We start from the raw sequence: 26073 nt of genomic DNA, 5'->3' as shown, positions 1-26073 counted from the left end.
GAAGGCGGAGCGGCCGCGGAGCCGGCGGCGGTTTGTAGTTGGCTGTGACACAGCCCGTAAAAACACCGGTGCTTGGCGTCCTTGGAGTATTTCGAAGCTCGTATTGTGCCCTCGCGTCTTGCTGCGCTATAGAAAACTCTGGGTTCTGCTTTTGGAAGCACCTGACAACGCGAAATGGGCGATTCCCTGCTCATCTCGCTTCTTTTCTTCTTTTTTCGTCTTTTCCTCTTTAAAGGGGCTGTGTGTTACGAGCCCTCTGTATTGGGAGATACCTTAATGCTGTCTTTAACGATCCTTTCTGCTAACATTTGTATCTTCTAAGGGACTTTTAACTGCTGGTTTGCAAGGGGGGATGATTTGCCGTGCTTTCAATTCCTCTCGCGGCTAAAGCTTTAGCTACCATTAAAGCTACTTACGCTTTTAAAATAATACACTCACGGTTTTAAAGAATTTGGGGGGAAGGGTAGGGTCGAGATGGGCCAGAAGACATTACTGTAGTTAGGAACGTACCTGCTGCTCCTCCTAGAATCGCCCTAGCTTGTGCAAGTGAGATAAAGGAGAAATTTGCTGGAGTGGGGTTCTTTTTGAGAAGTAAATATGCTGTCTAACAGTATTGCAGAAGCTTTTGTGAAACCTGGAGCTTTGCTTCCTCTTTCTTAAAGGCTTACAGAATAATCCTGGACTTTCCTGAACAAAGTGCTCCTGTCACATATAATAAGTTGGCAGGCGGGGGGGCTTACAACTCATACCTTGCATTCATAATAGTCACAAATTCCTTGGTGAGAAATACTCATCTCGTAGCTAAGGCTACTAATGGTCTTTATTTATTTTAATTTTTTTAGTGAGAGACAAATATGATACATAAAGAACAGGTTTAAGTGTTACGGTAGATGTAAAACAGCTTAGAAGGAAAAAAGAAGTTACTCCTAGCAGTTCCATGTATAGAGTAAGCAATAAATAAATAGGAATGTTTAAAGGCTCAAAAAGTCTCAGCAACTTGAGAGGGTGGAAACTGGAAAAGGAAAGGTGGGAGTACTGCGTCCAGTTCTGGGCTCCCCTGTTCAAGAAAGATGAGGAACTGCTAGAAAGAGTTCAGAGAGCAACAAGGATGATAAAGGGACTGGAGCATCTCCGCAATGAGGAAAGGCTGAGAGAGTTGGGCTTGTTCAGCCTGAAGAAGACAAGACTGAGAGGGGACCTCATCAACACATACAAATATCTTCAAGAGGACAAGGGGCAATGGGCACGAACTGAAACATAAGAGGTTTCAGGTGAATATGAGGAAGAACTTCTTGACTTTGCGGGTGACAGAGCCCTGGAACAGGCTGCCCAGGGGGGTTGTGGAGTCTCCTTCTCTGGAGATATTCAAAGCCTGCCTGGATGAAGTCCTGTGTAACATGCTCTGGGTGAGCCTGCTTGAGCAGGGGGGTTGGACTGGATGATCTCCCGAGGTCCCTTCCAACCCTTACCATTCTGTGATTCTGTAATCACAGCAGAAAACAAAATTGTGCTCTGCAGAATAATGTGTAAATAGGATTTAGAGCTGCACAGGACTCTCAAATGTGGAGCCGGAACTGTTCAGGTGCCTCTGCTTGAACATCCTAATTGCCTGTCTTGGATTGTAGAATTGTGATAAGACACACAGAACGATGGCAAAATTGCTTAAAAGAAAGAAAACAATTCTTCCTTTCGTTTAGTCTGGCATGCAAAAAAATCTCATTGCTCATTTCTTTTAATATATGAAGAACTATGAGGCTATATGAGAAACTTCTGAAGTCAGTAGAGAAATACACTGTTGATTTAAGTGGTTGTTTAGACTGGTTATTTTGCAGTTAACCTCTGTAAGGAAGGTGTACACAATGTATAGCTAGTTAAACTGGTTCCAGCACAATTATTTTGTTACATACCTTATCTTTTTTAATTTTTCAGGTGCATCTGGTTACCTGCTGGAAATACTTTGAAGTATCAACAATGAACTCGATGTTAATGTTATTTTTTTCTGGAATAATTGCCTGCTGTGCTCACTCTGCTGGTGATTCAGTATCCAGGTTGCTCCTCGTGTCCTTTGATGGCTTCAGGGCTGATTACTTGGAAACCTATAAACTTCCTCATCTTCAGGAGTTCATTGAGGATGGCGTGCTTGTAAAACAAGTTACAAATGCTTTTATTACCAAGACTTTCCCAAATCATTATACCATAGTGACAGGTTTATATGAGGAAAGCCATGGCATTGTGGCTAATGACATGTATGATGCAGATGCCAAGAAAAAGTTTTCACAGTTCAATGATTCAGATCCCTTCTGGTGGAATGGGGCAGTTCCAATTTGGGTAACAAATCAACAGCAGGGAAGTGGAGCAAGCGCTGCTGCAATGTGGCCTGGGACTGATGTAAAAATCAACAATACGACCCCTCAATTCTTTATGAAGTATAACTTTTCTGTGACATTTGAGGAGAGAGTGGAGAAAATCGTTGCGTGGCTGAACAGCTCTAACCCAGTAGTCAGTTTTGCTACATTATACTGGGAAGAGCCAGACGTAAGCGGACACAAGTATGGACCAGATGACACTGAGAACATGCGCAAAGTATTAGAAGTAGTGGATAATCATATTGGTTTCCTTATTAATAAATTGAAGGCATTAGGTTTGTGGGACACTATTAATATCATAATAACGAGTGATCATGGAATGGCCTCCTGTTCCGCAGAGAAGCGGATTATCCTGGATGACTGCATTGGTCGCAATAACTACACTCTGATAGACAAGAGTCCAGTTGCTGCAGTGCTGCCAAGGCAGAGTATGTTTTCGGATTGTTTTTTTTTTAAGTCATACACTGAATATTAAATCTTGTTTATCTTACTACTAAAAAGTACATGCTAGGATAGACTGTTCTCATCTTTTGCAAAACCAGTGTAGTTCATATTGTACAACTTTGACATAATTTAATGAATAAGCTAAAGAATGTCTGTTTATTTAGGACTGACTTTGTTTTGGTAATCCATGGGCCAAGGAGTGTTTCCTGTCCAATTGCTATGGGTGGTAAAGATAGTCGTGGTACAGCTTACTGAAGAAGCAGATAGGCACTTAGTATGCCTGCTCTCTTGTTGCTCACTTGTTCTACACAGCTGTAATTCACAGTGAGCATGAAATGAGCCCTCAGGTTTATTCTGAATAAAAATTGTCATTGTCTAAACTTCCAATTAAAAAACTAAACCCAACTTTGATCACTTTACCACTTCCGTTTCTGCAAATGAAACTTCAGTTATCATACCGTGAATTCAGTTCTTGTATTTTAGAGTACTTGCGAACATGCTTGTCTTAAACCGTGACACTGCTGGTCTCGGTTTCCGTAACTGTGGCCACACTGAAGCAACTGTAACAAACAAAATTATTTATACAGTAACAAAATTTAATACTTGCTGCTTTTGTTAAAATATTGACTGCTTTGGTGTGTGATTGCGTTCTCTTGATTTCTCTGCTTGAATTTTGCCCTCCTTCCCTGCAAGCCCAGAGGGTAAGTTGAACTGTAGGTCCAAAACCACAGCCATAAGGTGCCTGATTTAAGATGAGACCAAATTGTGGGATCCACCATGATATGTGTAGCTTTTCATTGGGGACGTGAAAAAATCCTTTCCTATCTGCCTTTAAAAAAAAAAAAAAAAGTTTTTTTTTTTTGAAAAAAATGGATCTTGGGTTTAATAACAGATAATTGCAGTAAATGGGACATAATTTCCAGCTGTTTCACATGCAGGTTTTTTTCTTGGCAGACGAGAGAGATGTGTATAACTTACTGAAGAAATGCAGCAGTCACATGAAAGTGTATCTCAAAGAAGAGATTCCAGACAGATTTCATTATCGTCATAATAAGAGGATTCAACCCATAATTCTGGTTGCAGACGAAGGCTGGACAATTGTACAAAATGAGTCACTTCTAAAATGTAAGCGTGTTTTCCTCATTTGTGCTCTTGGTGGCTTATGTCAGTAAACTGTCTTTGTTTTATTCCAGCCATCTGTAGGATGGTCGTAGCTTAGTGAGTGGAGTCCGGGCATTGTGCATCTTTAGGAACACCTCAGTATTTTCTAGAAAGCTCTCAGCCTGAGCCTGCAGTGTTTTACCAGACGAAGAAGAGATGGGGGATATTCAGTTGGCTAAAACACTTTGTGTAATAGCCTGAGTTATCTTAGGCAAGTTAGCAGTCTGTCTCGAGCTTCCACTAGAGTGTGGTTTAACTATTTTTTGTATATAAAATACATATAGGGGAGCATAAATTGAAGAATGCAAGACACAGCATTTAATGTTGCAGTACATATACTAGGAAACAAAAATAAATGGGAGGAGGAAATACTAAAAATAATAGGAATAAATCAAATAGCATGTTTTAAAGACAAAACCCCAAAGAGATGTTACTCCTCACAGTGCATTGCTAAGCTATGCACTTTCTTCTTTGTAGGTGCTATGAATGTCAAATTACATACATATATGAATATATATGTATATGTATGTATATATATTTCCAGGTGTTTCACATGCGGGTTTTTTTGGCAGACAAGAGGCATGTATAACTTACTGAAAAAATGCAACAGTCACTTGAAGGTATATTGCAAAGAAGAAATTCCAAATAGATGTCATTATAAGGAGTTCAACTCGTAATTCTGGTTGCAGACGAAGGCTGTGTATATATAGAGAGATGTCTATGTGTGTGTTCAGAAAGTGATTGGGTGAATTCTTGGAAGAAAAGTCCATTAACAGAAATGAAATACAAAGGTACCAACTTCCAGGAGGTTTCCGAGCAGCCACCAGCTCCCTGACAACCTGCTACGGCTGCTGTCAGAGACAGGGTGCTGGCTGGTGCAAAACTCCAGGGTTCACCCAGTTTGGCTGTTCTTGCTGTCTGCCCTTTGCATGTTTAACTTCAAGTGTTCTCATTACTGGCTGGAGGGGGTCCAGAGAGGGGCCACCAAGATGATCCAAGGCCTGGGAACCCTGCCATATGAGGACAGGCTGAGAGAGCCGGGTTTGTTCAGCCTTGAGAAACGGAGGCTCAGAGGGGATCTCGTCACCGTGTACCACTACTTAAAGGGTGACTACAAAGAAGGTGAAGACTCCCTTTTCATAAGGAGTCACATGGAAAAGATGAGGGGTAATGGGTACAAGTTAATCCTGAGAAGGTTCCAACTGGACACGAGAGGAAATTTTTTCACAATGAGAACAGTCAGCCATTGGAATAATCTCCCCAGGGGGGTGGTTGACTCTGCTGCACTGGACACTTTCAAGACTCGGGTGGACAGGGTGCTGGGCCATCTTGTCAAGACTGTGCTCTTGCCTAGAAAGGTTGGACCAGATGATCCTTGAGGTCTCTTCCAACATGGTATTCTATTTATACAGAAGTACTGCTTTTAATGTAAGATATGTTTGTATTTTAATTTCCCCACAGATTAGCTACAATCATCTTCAAATTGCCAGCACTTAGCAGACCTGTTCTCTAATAGAGGTCTCTTTCTTGTTTATGGTCAGATTCAATTTCATGTACCTAAATATAGTTAACAAGTGTTTATTTATAAGTATTAACATTGTATCAGTTGAAGTGACTCACTTTTGAAAACAATTTTGCTAGCCAAGGCTTCCCAGAAGCAGGCAGGGCAGGTTTTAGCCTAAAAGGCTGTTTCAGTGTTTATTGTAGTTGTCTTTGTGGACAAAGCGGCAGTGTAAGGGCTGGCAAGCGCACCGGTGCCTACGCTATATCCAGCGATGTTAGCACGCACCAGCCCTCCTGCTTCAGAGGTGAAAGAGGAGAAACTTCCTTGGCAAGTGGACTTGGAACAGCTCTGTTCAAAACAAACAAGCAGTAGAGGGGGGGAAAAAAAAATATCATCAAGAAACATAGGACTGCATTAAAACCAACAAGCAAAGAGGTGGTGCGGTAGCATGTTTCTGGTAACAAACATAATGGTGGAAAACATTAAAAATGAGTATTGGAAGTATACTGAAGTGGTGAGCGTGACCTAATCCATAGGAATCTTGAGATTTCACATCAGAAACGTCAGTGAAGCAGCCAAGGAGACAGTTCTTAGGGAGACTCGTTAAACTGCTACTAAGAAATGAACTCAAAACTTAAATGCAGTCACTCAAATACTGTGCTGAGTGTGCTACAAGAAATTTTTGGCATCTTGGACAGATTTTTCAGGCGTGTTGTTAGGAAATTTGACTGTGGCTCGGTTTTAGTTGTGTATATTCCACCAAAAATCAGAGTGAGTATTTCTTAAAAACCTACCAAATGTCCAGGTACTGGTGACACAAACTTGTAGACACAAACATTTTGTTGTTTGGCTGTCACGGGCATCATGATCCTTTGACTGATGTTTTGGTTTTGACTGTTCAGGTATCCTTTCTCCTGAAGTACCTGATCTGATAAGCATGATTTGAGGGCACTTAATGTGCTCAAACTGAACGCTGTCAAGGGGAAAGTGCTTGGCTTTTACCACATAATTAAAGTGTCTGCTTTGCAAGGGGGAGATGTCTTTCCAAAACCTGAGAAGTACAGATCTGCATTCCGGCTACTAACTTGTGGAGTGGCAGCATCCTTTTCAACTTCAACATGAGGAGCGGGAAGGGGAAAATGGAAAATATTGATGACTGAAAGGAAAGGAAATAATGGGGGGATGAACACTGGGCTCCTTCAGTGTTTGATCCAGCAGCTGCTTTTACATTCTGCGTTAGTCTTTAATTAAAATATATGCCTTTTGGGGGTGGGGGAGAGAGAGGGAGGGGAATACTCAATATGCAAACAGAAACGGTGATGTTAACTCTTCGCTTTGCATTTCTCCAGTAGGCGACCATGGCTATGACAATGCTCTCCCGAGCATGCATCCGTTCCTGGCCGCTCGCGGGCCTGCTTTTCATCGGGGTTACAAGCAGAGCACGATGAACAACGTTGACATTTACCCAATGATGTGCCACATCCTGGGGCTGACACCGCGGCCACACAATGGCACTTTCAGTAACACCAAGTGCTTGCTCGCTGACCAGTGGTGCATAAATCTTCCAGAAGCCATTGGGATAGTTATTGGGGCTTTTATGATACTGACTACTTTCACCTGCATTATAATAATCTCAAAGAATAGAGTAGCTCCCCCACGGCCGTTTTCCCGACTTCAGTTACAGTATGATGATGACGATCTAAGGAAGAGTTTGAACTTGCACTGGATGGGATTCTTTGATGCACTTTAACAGTATCTATACAAAATACTGTACAGCCAGATCTTGCTAACTTGTCTGTGTGCTACCTGACTCGTAGTTCTGTAAAAATATTTTCAGAACAAAATGGTGAACAGGGGGCCTTCTGCTGGAAGAGATGCTTAACATAATAAGGATGCTTAGTTTTGCATTCAAGGCTTTGAACGCTTTCAAAATGAAATTCCAGAGTATGAACTAGCCAGGATAGACTAAGTTAATTTTAATATTTGTAAATGATAATTGGGTTTTTTGTATTAAATTTAAATTAATGTTGACTTCTTTCAGTGTTCTTATACCTGTATTGGAAAGATCTTTTTTATGCGAGTTAGAAGTTAATTCTATTTGGACAGTATATTCTGATTTGTTCTTAAATTTGGGGACAGAGGTTGTAGAGAAGGTCCAATCCTTTTGTTTCCACCCTAAGCCAGCAATATGACAAGAAACTGGTAAGAAAGAAAACGGAAGTCAGGGAGGAACAAATTGGTGCATCTCACTTCTATTTTGAGCAGCAAAGTGTGCAGTTCAGCAGCTGTAACTCTGGGCAGATGGCTATGACACTTCTAGATGTGTGTCTGTGGGTGACACAGTTCCACAGTTCCTACATTTGGAGAGCTGGGGTGGTACCACTTGCGCATCTCAAGGATGTCGATTTAATCAGAGAATCCTTGCATTACTCAGTTTAATGGGCTGTAGTAGTAAAATTACTGCTTCTAAACCCTGTGACAAGTTTTTCAGGTGTTCACCTCTTCTGAAAGTGTTTTTGTAATAAAGGTGGTTCTGCCCTGTGTACCAGCTGATGGTTATTTTCTGAAGGCTGTCATGTGCTAAAAAGCAACAACTGTGGAAGTTTGACATGCAGTCATCAAGCAAGGATTCAAAAGTCTTATTTTAAACCCTGGAAATTTAAAGGGAAAAGTTAATTTATTTTTTGAGATAAGATCTGTTACTTAGAGTGTTTAAATTGTACAGATGTAAAGTTCTGGTGAAGCCAAGTGCTAATGGTTCTCTTAATTGAAACTCCTGATTTCTTGTTAATGGTCAAGTCCAGTCACTTGCTATTATTAAAAAAAAATTTATTTAGAAAGCCTTAGTGGTACCTTATCTTTTAGTGAGGCAAGAATGTGAGGTTAAATTGTTCATGCTAACCCAAAACGAGAACTGCAGTACCAAGTCCTTTTCCTACAAGGTTGATAGTTTTAAGAACTGGTAATTTGAAGTGAGAGCGCTGAGGTACCTGGTAGCATGCAATGCAGTTCCTTGCTCACAAGCTCAAATTCAATGCCATTTGGTATTTGCCACAGACTACCTTTCGGTGATCCAACTGGGAGGGAGCGTGGACTTTGGAGGGAAAAGTTACTTTTAAGTGCCCACTGAAAAAAATACACGAGTTTTAAAAATGATGTGTGGCAGTTTTACTAATTTGTATCTTCCTATTTGAGAATTCTGTTGTACTGATTAAAAACACAATACAAACTCTAACTTGTTCTGTTTTTTTTCCCTCCCTTCTTAAACTACTCATTACTGCTTACTGACTAATGCTTTACTCTAGGTTAATCTGAACTTGAAAGATGCTCTGGCCCCTTAAAAAAAATCTGTACTGTTACTGGCAGTGTACTGTACTGGATTTTAGACTTTTGATATAATAGAGTGATAACTGAACATAGAAGTCACTTTTTCATCCTGCTGGAAGATTTACAATAACTACATAGAACAAGCGGTGTAAGGTTAATGAGTAGCTATGAAGGGAATGTTTTGCAGGGTAGAACCAAGGCTTAGGGATGCTGTAAAAGGGAGGATGCTTGAATTCCTACACTGGAGAGAGTTGTTAGTTTCTTGTAATTTTGCTGATGAAGGCTGCCATCCTCAGAGGGTGGCAGGCTTGCTGGGAGATGCTTTGCATCAGCTGTATATGGAAAGGCTCGACTCAACTGTGTTTATCTTTCTGGCAGACTTGGTAAGACCAAACTGTACTGTGCTCTACCTGTGAGGCTTTGGTTTTTCTACATGCTAAAGCTGATCAGCACTGTACTCACTCCACTCTATCATTCCCTTCCCCCTCCTAGCTAACATACAGCGTGTGGTTGATGTGCTTTCAATTCCTCTGTGCATCACCATCACAGGCCAGGTGTCAAGGTTACCACCAAGATTTTAATTACCAGAAATTGAAATGTTGACTGAAGTGCAATGGCAGCACTGTAATCTGAAATAGGAATATTGTTACAGATGGGGAAACCTAGGACTAAGTGCGTTTCTCCTTCTGGCTCTACGTAGCCCTTCTGATGAGAACGGCTCCAGGCCACTGAGCCCCTGTGAAACCAGAAAGTGAAGGGTAGGAGCCAGCAGAAATCCTTCTCCCCCTCTGCTCCTCCCTTTAGTGTGGAGTCCTAGCAGTGCTCTTATAGGAAAGGTTTAGAGAAAGAAATAGAATAAACTATATTCCAGTTGCATTGCTAATTATTTTCACTTCCAAGGATGCGTTAGGATCCATAGGAGTGCCAAGTGTTCTTCCTGGTACAATTCTTTGCTGCTGGCAGGGAGGGTTTCAAAATAGCTCTTGTACATCCAGGATTTCATAAAGATCATGCCCAAAGCAAGAGAATCCAGACAAACACCTCTTTCTCCTTAGAGACAAAGCTGATATATTTAAAAATTATCTATTTTTAACTAATTACTATTATTAGTGCTAGTGCCTTAAATGTGATGAACTATTTCCAATTACCTAATTAGGGTTTGTATGAATTATCGCTCGTGAAAGTCAGCAGCTGATATTCTTTTGAAGAGATAATTCAAAATAAGAAGATGCTATGGCTTCCCCCTTCCTCAAAGCTGTGATAAAGGAGATGTCCTGCAGTAGTTTGTGGCAACATTTAATGACTCGCTAAATATATACAACTCCACAAGGCTCAGGCAAGGCATATTATGGGGAAGTTCTTAACACTTAAACTAGCATTGGAGTTTAGAAGGGAAGTGGGGAGGTTTGTAACTCTACATCCCAGCAGTGAAGAGTGGTGTTTCGTTATGTTGGCTGCCTCCATAAAGGAACTCTCAACATGGGGTAGAAAAGCCTCAGAACACCCACCCCTTGGGGTTTATATGCTTGTTGTCCATTAGCAACAAGGAAACACTTCCAGAATTCTAATTATAGATCAAACCCACTTACTTTAGGGGGAAGTTTTACTTGCTATAAATTGAAAAGGATGTACTGCCTATGAAAATAAACCCAACAACATCGTGTACCTTCAAGGATCAGAAGGGACAGACATTTTCTTTAATATGCATGGTGTACCACCTTTTATTGCAAAAAACAGTAATAGAGATTTGTTAACGTAACTTAATATGATTCAGATTAGGATTTCATCTGCAATGCTGCAGATACCACTATTGAACTCACCATTTTCATGTGCTTGCAACTATTTTTGTAGCCTAATATCTAAAAAATGCTTATGCTACCTCTCAAGAAATACCATGTTTGCACTACAGTGAAGGTACCTACACCAGCACAGTAGGTACGGTCAAGATGGCCATTAGTGAAGTAGGGAAAATTCAGAAGCCTGCTATATTTGCATTTTACAAAACAGCAGGCCTCAGCAGTTGCACGTTTCTTGTTCTTCCCACACACAGCTCCAGACTGTGATGTTCCACGCTTGTGAAAAGTCACGATGCACAACCCTTCATCTTACAATAGGCATTTTTGTGCCTTTTTTTTTTTTGAGACTGCACTTTTTGTAAACAGCATTACTGCAGCTCTTTACCATGAAATCTGCAAGATTCTGAAAGAAACTATTACCATTGTTGGTAACAGATAGATAGCTGTTATTTCCATATACAATAGCAAGGTGCGAAATGAAGTCTTTTATATAAGACCTTCGGCCTAAAATTCTTAAGTTCTATCAATCACACTTCCAGTTATTTTTAATGAAGGTGTACACTGGGCATAGTACAAGAAAGATTTGGGATGCATATGAGTTAAAGCCATGTTCCCCCTACAATTCCAAGTTTTTTTTCCAGGCGTGTTTTTAAATGAAGCAAGCACTCAATGCTTGACAGCACTATAGCAAAAATATATTTCAACTTCAACATTTCCAAACAGAAAGAAACAAAGAAAACGCTTGATATCTCAAACTATGCTTCACAGGTCAATAATAAAAGACAGAATCATGCAAGCTTCTCTGTTTTCAAGCCTGAATTACAAGTGGTACACAATGTTCTCAAAGCTACTTTCCAATAAACGTGTTCGTACATCATAGAAAGTATCATATACACAGAAACCAAATCCCACATCCTCCCCAACCAAAAAGGTAGCCTGACAAAACTCACGTTCACCAGAGAAAAAGCTGGTTATTTTTCTCCAGCGCCACCATGTGCTTTCAAGTTCATTAAGCATACACCCAACAGCTTAAAACACTGTTTAACACTGGCTAGGCAAATATCCTAACAAGTTAACTACCCAGTACCTGCAATAAAGGAAACATGTTTAAACCTAAACTGAAATACCCGAATGCTGAAAGATTCCCTTCAGTTTTCTACAAAGTTTCATTTTACCCTCCTCAAAGGGCCTTACAGTGCAATGCAGAACAACAACATCGAGACGAATTTTCATGTTCGTGTTCCCAATCTATTCTGAATGTTGTTGTTCCCAAACCCTTTGTTAGGGGAAACTTACGGCTCTTCCCTCGTCACATGTTTGGGCAGGTAAGCCTAAGTCCCAGGATGGCTGAACAACACTGACCAACTTCACCCCCTCTGTAAAATGAAGGGTCACCATGGCTGATGGTAGAACTACACCTGTCACAATTAAAAAAGCCAGAGTTTAATGAACACCTCTGAGATTACAATCCAGTTTTTACATCTGCCACAAGCATCGCTATGAAATGACTACAATAAGAAGAATTTCTATTAAAGCAGCATGTTCTAAAGTGAGAAAGTGAGTAACTGAGGTAGCCACAGGTGAGGATTACAGCATCTCCAGTCTTCACTGTTACTCCCTTAACCAAGCCTGTAGATCTTTATCTACACACACACACACACACGAAGTTTGTGCTACAATTTGTTTTTAAGCAAGAAAAGGTGGACTCTGCATCAATTTGCTATCTGCCATCCACTTCTTGGAAGGTAGCTAGGGAAGTGATTAGGAACAATTTAGAGGTTTAGGTTTTCTACTCTGACTTCCCAGCCTCTCTAGAAACTACCATGGCATCATTACTGCCTTCATCTTTCAGCTTGATAAGCCCCTGCAGCATTCAGTTTTAGCTGGCATCAGCAAATTAGATTTAAGACATACCAAATAGTCAGCTCCACCAAGAATCAGCTTTACAGTGTCAGGCACAGCTATCCCAGAAGTTTTCCTTCAGTATTTTCTTAAGAAAATGGCAACATAGGAGAGCAAGGCAGTGCACAGAATAACAGCAGAATTCCCGTAATGCGTTAGATTAAGACTTCATACATATTCTGCAAATTAAGGGGCTGTCCTCCTAACACATCTGCTAGTTTCCTGTCTTCCTAAAGCTACTATTACAGCTAGACTTTCAGCATACACCTCAAATTGGGTTATTTCACTGCCTTCCCTCTCCAGCATTCGGTGCACCTAGCTGCAGCCTCTGGAAACTTTCCACATCTGTTTGCAAGACAGGTTAATGCTAAGCAAGTGCCTCTGCCATCACGGAGGAGGAATACAACAGATTACAGTGCCACGTTATGAGCTGTCTGGTCCTCACTGTGTTGGAAGTAGAGTCATCACTGAGGCAGAGTAAACTCACTTCTGAACTCACCCAGACATCATTCATTAAGTCTAGAACTAAGTTTAGCAAAACGAGTTTTGAACTTCAGTCAGCCAGCTTGTTGCAGCTCCTTGCTTGTCCTGCTAACAGCCCTCCCGATTGCAGTATTAGCCTGTTAGTCACACCATCAAGTTTGACAGAGCACATCCAAGGCCAAGAAGTTCCCATCTTTGCCCTCTGCTGGGTGCTGTGGATAAAGCAATGAATTGCACTTACAGAAATTCCAGACTGAGTATTTGTGTGAATTTTGAATGAGTTTCTTTATCCTTCAGGCCCTGTACTCAGAAGCAAAGTGCAGAGAAAGACTAACTCACACAGGGAGGGGAAAAAAAAATCAGCTTTTAACCAAGTCCAACAACTAGACAACTAGTGTCACTTGATACCATGTTTTTTCATACAAATCTTAGTCAGCAACTTCTCACCTAAGTGAGCTCATAAAAAAAAACCCACAATAGCAAGAATATTTATTGCCCCACACAAAAAAGAATCAAAGTAATATATAGGTTTGTTGACTCAATAATTTTCCCTGACAGAGACTTTCCTCTGGAAGAACAAACTCCAGTCTTATACCTTTTTTTCATATCAAAGCGTGCTTTTTCAGATTTAAGAGTATATATGGCTTAAGATTTATACAGCTATTCCTTAAATTGTGTGTCTAATCCTACTCATCAAATTCTAAGGTCCACCCAGACATATCAGATAAAACACAAGACAGCAACCCAAGCTCAGGCCTGAGAAGAGTCTCCAGTAAAAGATCTGATGTTACACCCAGTGACAAGCTTGACAGCACTCTGAAACCAGCTTGTACATGTATGTTCCTTAACTGATTCATCTGCCTTCTTCTGAAAGAACCCTCTTATCACAGAAATACAAAAGACTCCGTTTGGATATATGGGTGTTGTTCTCCTGCATGGAACTCCTAGAAAATTTATTCCAGTGTACAGGAACCAATAGAAAAGGTAAAGACCTACATTTACCTAAAATCATGAAAACCTGTATTTACCCAAGTTTAAAAGAAAAAAAAAACATCAAGTCGTTTAATGCTGACTGCTAAAGGCAATACCACCTACATTCATATTTAGGGGCTACAATTAACACAGTAGTTTAAAGAAATATGCCTAACTCTAAACTTAGACACTTAGCACTGCATGACCTAGCTTATTAATGTTGGTTTCTGCAGGATTTAATCCACCAAGCTATCGCTAATGGTGATCCATGCGAAAGCTTCCTTGGGCAGGGAAGAAAAAAGCCCAAAGAAGTCTAGTCACATTCAGTGACATGTTAGAATCTAAGAGACTTTAAAAAACCTCTCAAAGAAAAAAAAAGGGGGGGCAGGGGGGCAATGGGGGAAATTAGATCATCATGTAATAGCCTGTGAAGTGTACCTCAGTTGATGGTACTTAGGTATTTCCCTAAAAGTAGCTTTTAGAATGAGGTATTCAAGGTCTATTGTCACTACATGTCTACATACATATACAGCTTTGAAGTTTACCTAGAATATTTTCAACCCCTGAAAGATTAAGTGGTTGCAGGGTGAAACAGAGACACACTTTCTCTGCGTGCCTAGTATGTACGTACTCCAGTGTACCAATGGATCAGCATCCATTTCCTCTTACTCCACATACTTATGCTGAACCACCTCCATATTTTTTTTTTTTTTATAAGCTTATTTTAAGCATCAAACAGGAGATAGTAGCAAGTGTTATTGATCTTGCAACAGCGGCTGGGCAGCTTCGGTATGTTGCATTTGCATGGTATGTGCTTGGGTGAGGATAAAATGCTTAACAAAAACTGCAATAAAAACCATAACAAGAAAGCTGCCCAGAAAGACTCCTACAACAGTAGCATAGGTGTCTGTTCCAAAAGCTACAGGCACTTCTTCTGCAAGTATATCTTTCACAGCGTTGAATGAACCATTGTTTGGCAGTGGGTTAATACCAAGTAGATGGCACAGTAAGGGGTACAAGTCTGTAGCATTCATGACTTCTTTGGTGGCATTCTTTCTGAAAGCAGGCCCAACCGCCAAAAAAATTGGATGCATTTCTGGTACGATGTTGTCATATCCATGATTACCAACTAGAAATAAAAGATAGATAAAGGTCAATATTCTGAAGTTGCAAAACAAGCATTGAACCTTTTCCTAGAATTGGCATAATGCAGAAAAGGAACAGCCGTCATTTATTCTTTCAGAGGTTTAGAAGAATCATTTGATCAACAGCACAAAGGTCTCCTAGCAAATACCAAGTCTCAGAACTACAAAGAGAAGATGCCTTAAAAAAAAAAAAGAAGGTAAGCTCTCATGGCAGTAACAGCACTGTTATATGCAGCATGCTGTGCTACACACAAGTTTCCTTGATTTTCCTAAAGGAAGAACTCCAACTTTACAATTGGGGTTTAGAAGAATCATTTGATCAACAGCACAAAGGTCTCCTAGCAAATACCAAGTCTCAGAACTACAAAGAGAAGATGCCTTAAAAAAAAAAAAGAAGGTAAGCTCTCATGGCAGTAACAGCACTGTTATATGCAGCATGCTGTGCTACACACAAGTTTCCTTGATTTTCCTAAAGGAAGAACTCCAACTTTACAATTGGACAAGATCTCTTAGGAAAACATGGGGGTGGGAAGTTCACAGGATGCTCCAAATGAAGAGCCAGGCCCTGGCTTGTGGCCATACCCAAGCAGTTCCTCAAAGATACTTGACTCACCAGTTTCTAAAACCCCCAAGCTAGGACCTGATCCCTTCTCCCCTTACGTCAGTGACGCAGCCATCTCTCGGCACAACAGAAACTTTCTTAGGAGATGCTTAAGGGCCTTCTGTAATGCATGCTGCTGCCACGTGGAGCCAGGGGGACAGCCACCCTGTCCTTGTGATGCTCATGTTTTGTTCCCAGCAGAAGTTAGGGCTACTGGAGTTGAAGGTCTCCTTCCCACTGAGGTCTGCGGGACCTTCTGCAGCAAAATGACCCTGTGCTGTGGGCTTTGCCTGTTCCCCCTGAGCTCTGCTGAGGGAGGCTGCTGGGATTTGTACCTTAAAAAAAAAAAAAAAAAAAAAAAATCCATGTAGAGACAGATTGTCTGACTCCTAGTAGCAGACAGAATTTAAGCTCTGACTGCTTTGATACTTTGTCCAATTTTGTGCATTATCTACTCATCAAGAAGGAAAAAAATTTATGAATCTCGCTAGTGGGTCCCCAGTGCCCCTTCTTTACAGGGGCACTAAAAACCCTGAAAAAAGTGAATGAACATGCAGGCCCAAAAAGCTGCTCTCATCAGCTATAACAACTGAAAAATTTGTTGTGTCTTGCAGATGATAACCAGTAGCAAAGTTTAAAAGGTTTTAAATTAAGAAACTTAAGAACTGACCATATGACACCTATTTTTCCTCCTAGCTCATCAAAAGTTACAGTTTACTGTCTCCATTCTACCTGTAATAAATTTCACAACCCCAAGGTGAGGAACATAAAAGTAGGGTTTTTTCCTCCAAATAGAATGCATCTTACCCTACAAGGGAAATGAAAATCACTGGTGTACAGTAACACAATACTCAGAGACTCTTTCTAGCAATAGAACAAGGTTACTGGAAGTGTAGGCATCCATGGAAGCTGAGGACTTTCAGAAAGCATTCTTGTATTTCCAACCCAACCCTTCTTCAGTAAATAAATAGTGCATGATAAAACAATGCTATTCATCCTCTACTCAACAAGTTCAGTTACAACTTTTTTTTTTTTTTTAATCTCTCAGGAAGTGCTTGTCAGTTTGCTAGATCTCGCAAGAAGACCTCAAGTATGTGGCCACTAAAACATGTGAATGATCTTATCTCAGTAAGTGTTTAGAAATGGTAAGTCCAGTTCCCCCTCCCTTACTCATAGGGTGCTTCCCATCCCATCAGGAAAAATAAATTATAGATTCTACACACTTAGCTTCAGTTTTCCCTCCCATTAACATTGAGATTGGGAGAGGAAGTACCATGTAAGGCCTCTGATTAGGAAGATACAGCAAAACACTGTAAAGACAGGATACTTACATTGAAAACCGCCAGACTTATTATAAACAATTTCCCATCCTTTATCAGCCACTGCTAAGATTGGCTGAATTCTACTGTTGTGTTTGTAATGTAATCTATCTGGAATCTGCTCCTTTTTATAGACAGTCATGTTGGGATGAGCATTGGCCAAAGCTTCATATACTTCATCCAGTTTGCCTTCAAACAAACAAAAGAAACAAGAGACAAAACTTAAACACACCAATATGATTACTGAGCTCATCGGTAGTTTAAATACAACTGAAAGAAGAGGGCAAAATGCACTTCCCCACAAGCTAATTATAGCTGTGAGAGACAACGAGTAAGATCACACCTGGCATCAGACTTCACAGCCTATTCCTAAGCAGTAAGTGCCTTGCTAATTTTAGAAAAAATCCCTCATTTCACAGTTATCAGAATGTAAGCCTCTCACAAGCGTGAGCTGGAAGGCATTCAGTTAAGTCTCACGGAAAAGAAGCGAGCTCCTCCTAGCTCTATGCAAAGCCTGAAAGCAAGAAGATGGCTCCTAAACCTGGTTACGAGGTAATGAGCACCTTAAGGCCGTATTGTTTTTCCCCCAGCTGGCTATGATGACAGGTGACACTTTTTATTCATTTTAAAGCAGTTTAATTGTTAGTTGCTTTCCTTTAAAAGGCCAAAAAGCCACTTGGTTTCTTCGCATCTCTGAAAACTTATTTCTGAGTGAACCCAACTATTTATTTCTCCTGCTATAATATGCTCCAATAAACAGCTCAATATTTGACCTCATTTGATTCCCAGTTTTGATCTTCTACCATTCCGATGACAAGTTTAGCCAATTTAGAGAGAGTAGCTAGTTTGTTGCTATGCACCGTGTAACATCATAGTATTAGCAATTAATTGCCTAGGGATAAGCAAAACTAGCTGGCGTTAATCTTTCAGCGGAAGCCCCGAGGTCACGGTCCAGATGCCACTAACACGTCAGGAGCTGTACAAAGATTGCAGAGGCCTCAGCGGGGAACACCACACGACAAATGTACGAAGGGATGGGTGGGACTGGCAGATGAAGATGGCACTTCCAGTCTAGAACTGTCAGCCACTCCGTGTCTTCATAAGGGCTCACAGCACTACCTACTCCTTTATGTTCTCAGTCTCTACTCCTTTCCTTTCCCTAATCACCTACCGCACAGCGAGCGTAAACCCTCAAGAGCTGTACTAACACTGCCAAATAAATAGGCGGTTTTTACCCCCAATTTTTTATTTGCTTATTTCCAGTTTCTGAGCTTTTCTCTCCAGTAACAGTCACTGAACGGCCAGAAAGCAGTTGGACAAGCCAGAATATCAGCACACAGAAAGGAGGAACAAGCACACACAGACAGGAACACAAAAGCAAGTTCAGGAACCTACACCTCAGCAAATTTCTTCACCACCCCCCCACCACCATTTAAGCATGGATTCCTATTGAGGGCTATGCAGCGTATGTAACAGACTTCTATTACATACCAAATAACTCAGCTCCATGACTTATTTAAACACTTTGTGCTACACACACGCACAATTCAGTCGGAGTTCACAGCCGAGTTCACAGCTAGCCTCTGCAGGCCAGTTTTCAGAGCTACAACATCTGGAGCACCGTTCGAAGATGTTTACATTTTCTTTGTGGCCAACACTGCCGTTTTTAGCAGACAAGTAGGATTTAAGCACATCCTGTCATTTTGACTTATCGTTCCTCGCTAGTTCTGCCTTCACCCCTAGCTGTACATCCTGCAGTGGGTGTTCCTGCGAGCAAGCTCTGCTCCGACTGCCTGTCCCAAGAAACGATCGCCTTGATGACCACAAGAACAAGTGCTTAGTTTGACCCAAGACACTGCCTGAAGCAAACCAAGGATAAATGCTGGTCTGCCATTTACAGCCTGCATGGAGTTTTGAATACATCATCTCAGGAAAAAAAAGTTTGGGAGGAGGTGCCCAGTGTCTTTAAAGAAACCGTCTTCCTTTTCCCCCTCAGTTCCTAGGATCCAGTATAGAAATTCTGGAGGAAAACTGGAAATAGATTAATGTATAAAGTTCCTTGTCTCAAACTGACATAAAAAAATAATCACTAAACTTAAGAAACACAATAAAGGTCAAGGTGAGACAGCAAAAGTCCAGATATGATAGAGATAGTTACAACAACAAGAAAAGGGACTTGAATCTAGCATTTCTAGGACTATATTGGTAAGAAAATCGATTTTGTTAGGCCACTTTTCTATACGGGATAACAGGGAGGAGAAGCCCCAAATACAGCAAACTATGTTTTTTACACTAAATTAATTATTTGAATTAATATATTTATATTAAATGCAAGAAACAGGCCAGCATCACCAGCTGTGCTGCATGTACCATCTTCATGAACATATAATTGGTTCTACACATATACACAAGCATGGTTAAATAATGGCTTTAATCCATCACTTGGGGAAGAAATACGCAGCCAAACTGTTACAGTAGCAGAAATTGCTGCATTCTTAAGCATTCAAAATTTTTCTCAATGTGTCACTAAGTTTTACCATTCCCTCGGTTTAAGCAAGACAAATGGAGTAACTGTTGAAGAATCAGTCCTACGTACTTAAGTATACGTTATTTCATAGCTAAACTGAGAGCGAAGCTCATTGTCTTATAATGAAAATTACTGTTGGTAACACGAAGGAAGGAATTTTAGCTGTGCTCAAAACTAATTCTTGTTTATTGGTAGCGTAATTAATATCTGAACCTCTGGGCAAAACCAAGTCCAAGCTATTTCTGAATCTACTGAAATGGCTTTTTTACTATTCTATCATCTAATTGCTGCAGAGATACTATTTCTTTTCAGCATTTAGCAGACAGGAGAACCAGGTTACGCAGTTTCAAGTTCTCATTTACTGCATTTACAGAGATGTTTCAGCACTGAAGTTTACTTTTACAACTCCTTTATTTGGTAATGAGAACATCCTGGTCAACTATGTTTGTCTCCATTAGGATGAAGCTCCCAAACTTGGCTCTTCTATCACCACCGAGAGAAACAGCACGCAGCTACAAGCACCCAAGTGTGCTCAGGCAGCAAATGATCTCAGTTTGGACATGCTAGCATTTTAGTCTGGAGTATTCTTCAAACTAAAAATTACAAGAGACATTTGTTTACACATTTAAAAGTCACTTAAGTCTGAAAAATACCCTCCCTGCTGGGGCATTGAATACAAACTGCTATCCATTAGTGATGAAAATGTTACAGAAATCCTAAACCCCACCTTTTTCAGAAGGCCACCTTAAAACTCAACTTCCGAATTGGCACCCCTGCCCACATAAAAACCGCTATTTTCCAGGTTAATGCATTCACACCAAGTAGTTACAGCTTTTGATCATCAAAATAAAAAGCAGCTCCTCAACATCAGTGACTCTAAACACACACCTGACATTTACGCAGCCCTTCAATGACTGCAACCAGACTTCAGATTTCAATTCCAACGGTATTCTTGCCCGTCATTATCACAATAAAAATGTAAGAACATAACTGGCTGGCTGTTCAGCGTGATGGGAAAAACCTAAAGTAGCGAACTACAATAGCTGGCAGCTAATCAAAGAGCCAACACAGGCTTTCTTTTATCAAAGGTCCCATCTGGTTTCAGTTTACTGTTTGAGTTAGAAATCTAATTCTTCCACTATGGCTTTATCATCTTGACGAAAGGCAAGATATGTAACATTCAGTCGTTACCTATCTAGAACACCATTCATCCTTGCTAATGCCGTTAGATTATCTTACTTCTCATAAAGACTAAAGGGTATTTGGCAATATTAGTCAACACGGACAGATCTGCTCACTTTTCATTTCAGAAAGTTAATCCAGGCTTTTGACAGAGCTAGCAAAAAGAACAAAGAAGCAATCCTGCAAGTACTCCTTCTTCAAGGCTGACGTCCTACTGGCATCAGTGCTGCTACCGCCACTTCAGTTAAGGAACAAAGTCTATAAAGATTCAATACTCAAGTATTTTTTTCAGAGAATTTTACTGCTATAGCTCCTACCTTCTTTTGGCAAAATAGCTACTGCAGGAGAGTGATCAATGACTTCATAGAGCGCTCTGTTCACATACTGATCAAGCTCAATGAGCCTTTCCAAGGAGGACTGTGACATTCCATGATCACTTGTGATTATGACATTTATCACATCCCACAGCTTCGCTTTCTTCAGTTCAGACATAAGATATCCCAGCTTTTTGTCAATATCACTAATTACCGGTCCCATAAGTGGGTTTTCTGGGCCCAGAATATGGCCCATCTCATCAGGCTGTTCCCAATATAGGAGACCAAAGTTTATGGGTTCTTCTGATGTAAACCAGTCAATAAGCCTAGCAACTCTGTCTTCAAAGGAAACAGATTCATTGTAGGGCATGTAATATGTAGGAAAGACTCCATGTATTTTCACATCTGTTCCAGGCCACATAGCTGCTCCAGTTTTATGTCCTTCCCCCTGGTTCGTTACCCATATTGGGCTGGCTTCTTCCCAGAACTTGGAGTTATGGATATCCATTTTGTTCAGAGAGAAAGTTTCATTCAGAACAGGATCATACATCTCATTAGCAACCATACCGTGGCTTTCTGCATAGAGACCAGTCACCATTGTATAATGATTAGGATACGTTTTGGTTATAAACACATTAGTGACCTGTTTGACATGAACACCATTCTCCATGGCATAGTGAAAATTGGGAGTCGAGACTTTATAGATGTAATCCCATCGAAATCCATCAAAAGATACTAGCAATACTCTGGGCTGGGCTGGCTGGAGAGACAATGCTCTTGGAAGAAACAGTGAGAAAATTGCCAGGACTTTCCAGTAACAGTTCATGGCTATTCTGGAAGGTATTTGTCCCCTCTTCTGAGGCAACATGGCATCTGTTGAGCAGAGACAGAAGATTTGTTTGCGTTAATGTGTTTGTCAAAGTCATAACTTAGTTTTAAGAATGAGTAGCTAAAATATTCCTTCTGTATTTATAGAGCTTGCTTTACTAACACTGAGCACTCCAAACATAGGAACGAGACCTTTTCCCTGTCAGTTATATCAATATCCCAACTTCAGAGATGGGAAGTGAGACACTACAATTTGTTAAATGAAACACAGTTTACAAAGCAATTTCTTTATCCACCACTGCTGCCCAACCTCTTACTTTTTTCTTCCTGCTCCCAATACACAGGAACCCCTGCTCTTGCAATTTGACAAGCTTTCAAGTAGTTTCTGTACTCCAAGTTGTAAGAAACTGTCCTGTGAGAAAGCTTCTGCTTGTTAAGAGTCAAGACGTAAACAAGGACAGCACTCACTTTGAGAATAACAATGCTCATCTCCACCAGAACTTTATAGCCCTCATTAAGATCTCTGGAGCATTACTTCTGGGCAAGCGTGGCACAGACAGACCAGCATCACGTGGCAGAGCAGTGGATGGGAGCGGGAAGTAGATCCTGGAAGACTCCACGCCTGCACAGCGCCTATCAGGGAAGGGGGACCAGCTAGAAACCATCACAGCTTCTCAGCCCCGATACTCGGTATGGGATTACTAAACATGCAGAGTACAATTCCTAGTAGAGAAACTTGCAAATAAGCTTTGAATTTCAGATATAGCAGTATATCCATTAAAAAGGTTTTGCTGCTTAAAAGGTGTCAGATCAAGAGTTAGACAAAGAGCAGGAACATCAGTTTCCCAACATTTTATCACATCTCTAATCTGATCGTAGCTCCCCTACATAATGGAGCTCTTGCTGATCAATTCATTCTGACACTTGCTACCAAAGGTCACTTCTAGTGTACAGACAGCTTTACAAACAAGAACACACACAAGTCATACAAGTCAGCGTGCAGTTTAAGTTCTTCTAACTGACCACTTAGGTCTCTGAATGCATAGAAAAGAGGTGGTCGAAAGATTCAGTGGTAGAGTTGTGAGCCACTGGAAACACTACGTCTTTCAAGCAAGCACTGTCTGTCCTTACCAGTCAAATACCACTGCTACCTGAGCGCCAGCAGCATGAAGTGTGCAAGACACAAGAAATATAACACAAACCCCACCCATGAACTGCATGAGATGGCGACCATGCACACTGTCCCCTAAAGCGCTTGCTCCTTGCATACACATTCAGCACTAATTCTGATCACATGAGCCAAGGATATTGACTATTCCTAGCTATGATTGGCATTCCTTATCTAATAGTATGACACACTATGACACATAACTTCATATTGCATTGGGTTGTCCTCCCCTGGCCCGGTTTCCCTCCACCCTTCCCAAACACTTCCTTGTTCAAAACTCAGTTACCCAACTCAAAGCAAGATTCCTGTAAGAACCCTCACACCGGATTTCCCTATCTGTGACTGACCTCAAATGTCACACTAATATTCCCTGCTTCTTGCTCAACGGTGTCATTTAACCACAAGACCAGATACTGTTCAATGCAATCCTGCATGTGGACTGTACTGATACTCCACACCATTGCCCTTAGGTTCCCATTTCTCAGCAATACTCTGGAGCAAGTCGCTACTGAAATTCAGCTGGAAAACAGCAACTGTGTAAGTATTAAATCCATATTAATATCCAGAGTACAGAAATATCCCCGTTAATATAAAAAGTTATAGCGCAACAAGCATCTGAATACCACTGTAATGATGGAATAGGATTTGTCCTTTTGGTAGAACACAAGATAATTTCCATGGGAAACTTTCCTACTCCAATTCCCCAGCTAAATCTCTCATATACACAGTTACACTGGAAAACAGCACAGGCACTGTTGACTTGCAGGTAGCCAAGCATGACACCAAACTTGCGCATCTCCCAAACTTAAAATCCAGGCCTAGAGTCCTGCTACCAATGAACCGACACTTCAGAGGTGTAATTCCCCTTTCAGCAAGCGCCACAGACCCAAAGGCTGCAGAACCACTCGGTTTCACCCCACGCAGAATTCCTTTCACCTGAATCTCGAGGAAGAAAGGGAGGACAGGCTGTTGCACCCATCCGCACCCCCTCTGCCAAATTAAGCGTAGCCCACAGCTGAGTCATAAATTCTCCATTCTGGGGAGTGACAAGTGTGAATTTAAGCCCTCCCAAGTTTCAGGTCTTTACTTCTGAATTTTACACAGTTAATAATGTCGACACTGCCAAATGCTGTTATTGAACATTTTTAATAAATAGTGGTTTTTCTCAAGGCCTTCCTGTCCTGGTCCTCACTGGATCCACCCTGAGCACAGCTCCTGGTGCAGGTCTCTCCAGAATCATAGAATGGTTTAGGTTGGAAAAGCCATTTAAGATCATTGAGCCCAAGCGTTAACCTAACCCTGCCATCCCACCACTAAACCCTGTCCCTAAGCACCTCGTCTGCCCTTCTTTTAAATCCCTCCAGGGATGGGGACTCGACCCCTGCCCTAGGCAGCCCACTCCAGAGCCTGACAGCCCTTTCTGTGAAGAAGTTTTTCCTAATGTCCAACCTAAACCTACCCTGGTGCAAAACCCAGCACCACCAAGCAGGGCTCTGGGGTCCTGACAGGGCTCTGGCAGGAGGAAGGCATCTGACTGCCCAGGCGGGGAGCTGCCACACAGGCAGGCAGGCAGGCAGACAGACAGACAGACAGACACACACTCAGAGTGTAGATCCCTAAACTGATTATCTATTCAACTTAAGACCATAATAAATGTCTTCCAAATATCTACATTATACTGGATCTTTTTCGAGATACATCATCTTCAAATTCTCTTTTTCAAAATGATGCAGTTAATAGATATTGTACATATAAAGAGGAAGCTTAGAAATGCATATACATCCTCTAAGGTCAGTATTTCCTTTTTACTGTTTACTGAATATCTGCTGTTGCAGTTCTTCCTGCTTTTCACTCTTTTTTAATCTGTTTGTTATCCATTTAACTTAGGACATATTGTTTCTCTTCTTTTTTTTTTTTTTTAAAGTCATTTTATTCAGGTTGCTATGCACTTATTAAACATGGAAGTACTACTGTAGTGATGAAAGTTTAACAAAGGCAGAACTTATAGCATTATGGTACGGAACCCTGTCATGTAGACCTATTGAAAGAAAGCTACCAAGCAAAGGACATAAACTCATCAAGGAATCTATCACTGCAAAAACTGTTCAGAGTGCATTAAGTGTGTGAAAATAGCACCACAATTTAATTTTACTAAATTCTTCTAATGGAATATAAATGAAAAATTAATATCTTAAAAAGGCCAGTGTAGTACTTTTTGGTCCTGCTGGTTAAAGTGACATTAAGAACAACCATGTGTTTAGAGACTGAAATGCTCCTGCCCAGGGCTGCAGGGAGCCGGGCTGTAAGGGGGTCGCTGCCTGCCGTGGAATTGCTGTCAACAGGCAAGAAAGAGGGCCCGGGCTGGGCTGCGGAGCTTTGGCCTGGCTGTGAAGGCAAGGGGCAAAATTCGCTTTCTGGATCTCTGCAAGGGCTGCTTCAGTTTTGGAGAAAACGGATTTTGAGTCGGGTGTCTTTCTACCGGCCTTTTTTTCTCCTCTCCTGTTCTGAGGCTCTGCATTTTAGAATCATAGAATCGTTCAGGTTGGAAAAGCCCTTTAAGATCATCAAGTCCAACCGTTCCCCTACCCCTGCCATCCCACCACCAAACCCTGTCCCTAAGCACCTCATCTATCCTTTTAAATACCTCCAGGGATGGGGACTCCACCGCTTCCCTGGGCAGCCCGTTCCAATGCTTAACAAGCCTTTTGGTGAAAAATTTTTTCCTAATGTCCAGTCTTAAGTCAATTTTCTGTTTTTGTTCAGACAGATAATTACACTTTCCCATATTGTGATATTCAAGGCCCATAGCCGTGCCCTGGAACGAAGAGGAACATCAGTTTATCCCTCCTCACCTCAGTAGATAGAGACTGAACTGCTGAAGGGGACAGAAGTCTGAGCTGGTTTCCCGCCTTTACTCGCTAAGGATCTGTGCTACACAGAGGTCCAGAGCCCGCACCGTGTGCTTGTGCACAGACCTTACCCCAGCTGGTGGCAGTGTAGAAAACCACGACACTTTCAGTGGTGCAGAGGAACA

The 26073-nt window shown here is 41.2% G+C and overlaps 2 protein-coding genes across 2 annotated transcripts; one reads left to right on the top strand and one right to left on the bottom strand.

The window, feature by feature from the left end:
• The first annotated feature begins 1876 nt into the window (after window positions 1–1876).
• On the top strand, window positions 1877–7225 carry ENPP4 (ectonucleotide pyrophosphatase/phosphodiesterase 4). Its single transcript, XM_009639641.2, has 3 exons — window positions 1877–2794; window positions 3765–3935; window positions 6825–7225. Exons 1-3 carry the CDS (start codon window positions 1972–1974, stop codon window positions 7223–7225), a joined length of 1395 nt encoding a protein of 464 aa, XP_009637936.1. The 5' UTR covers window positions 1877–1971.
• Window positions 7226–10929: 3704 nt separating this feature from the next.
• On the bottom strand, window positions 10930–22685 carry ENPP5 (ectonucleotide pyrophosphatase/phosphodiesterase family member 5). The gene is made up of 4 exons (XM_009639640.2): window positions 22340–22685; window positions 21047–21916; window positions 17033–17209; window positions 10930–15084 (listed from the first exon to the last, which is right to left on the bottom strand). The coding sequence occupies exons 2-4, from the start codon at window positions 21909–21911 to the stop codon at window positions 14711–14713; spliced, it is 1416 nt and encodes a 471-aa protein (XP_009637935.1). The 5' UTR covers window positions 21912–21916; window positions 22340–22685; the 3' UTR covers window positions 10930–14710.
• Window positions 22686–26073: the final 3388 nt, after the last annotated feature.

The sequence above is a fragment of the Egretta garzetta genome, unplaced genomic scaffold (assembly GCF_000687185.1).
Source record: "Egretta garzetta isolate BGI_Z169 unplaced genomic scaffold, ASM68718v1 scaffold235, whole genome shotgun sequence".
Lineage (NCBI taxonomy): Eukaryota > Metazoa > Chordata > Aves > Pelecaniformes > Ardeidae > Egretta > Egretta garzetta.
Note: the sequence above shows the minus strand (reverse complement) of the source record. Positions and strands in the feature narration are given on the sequence as shown.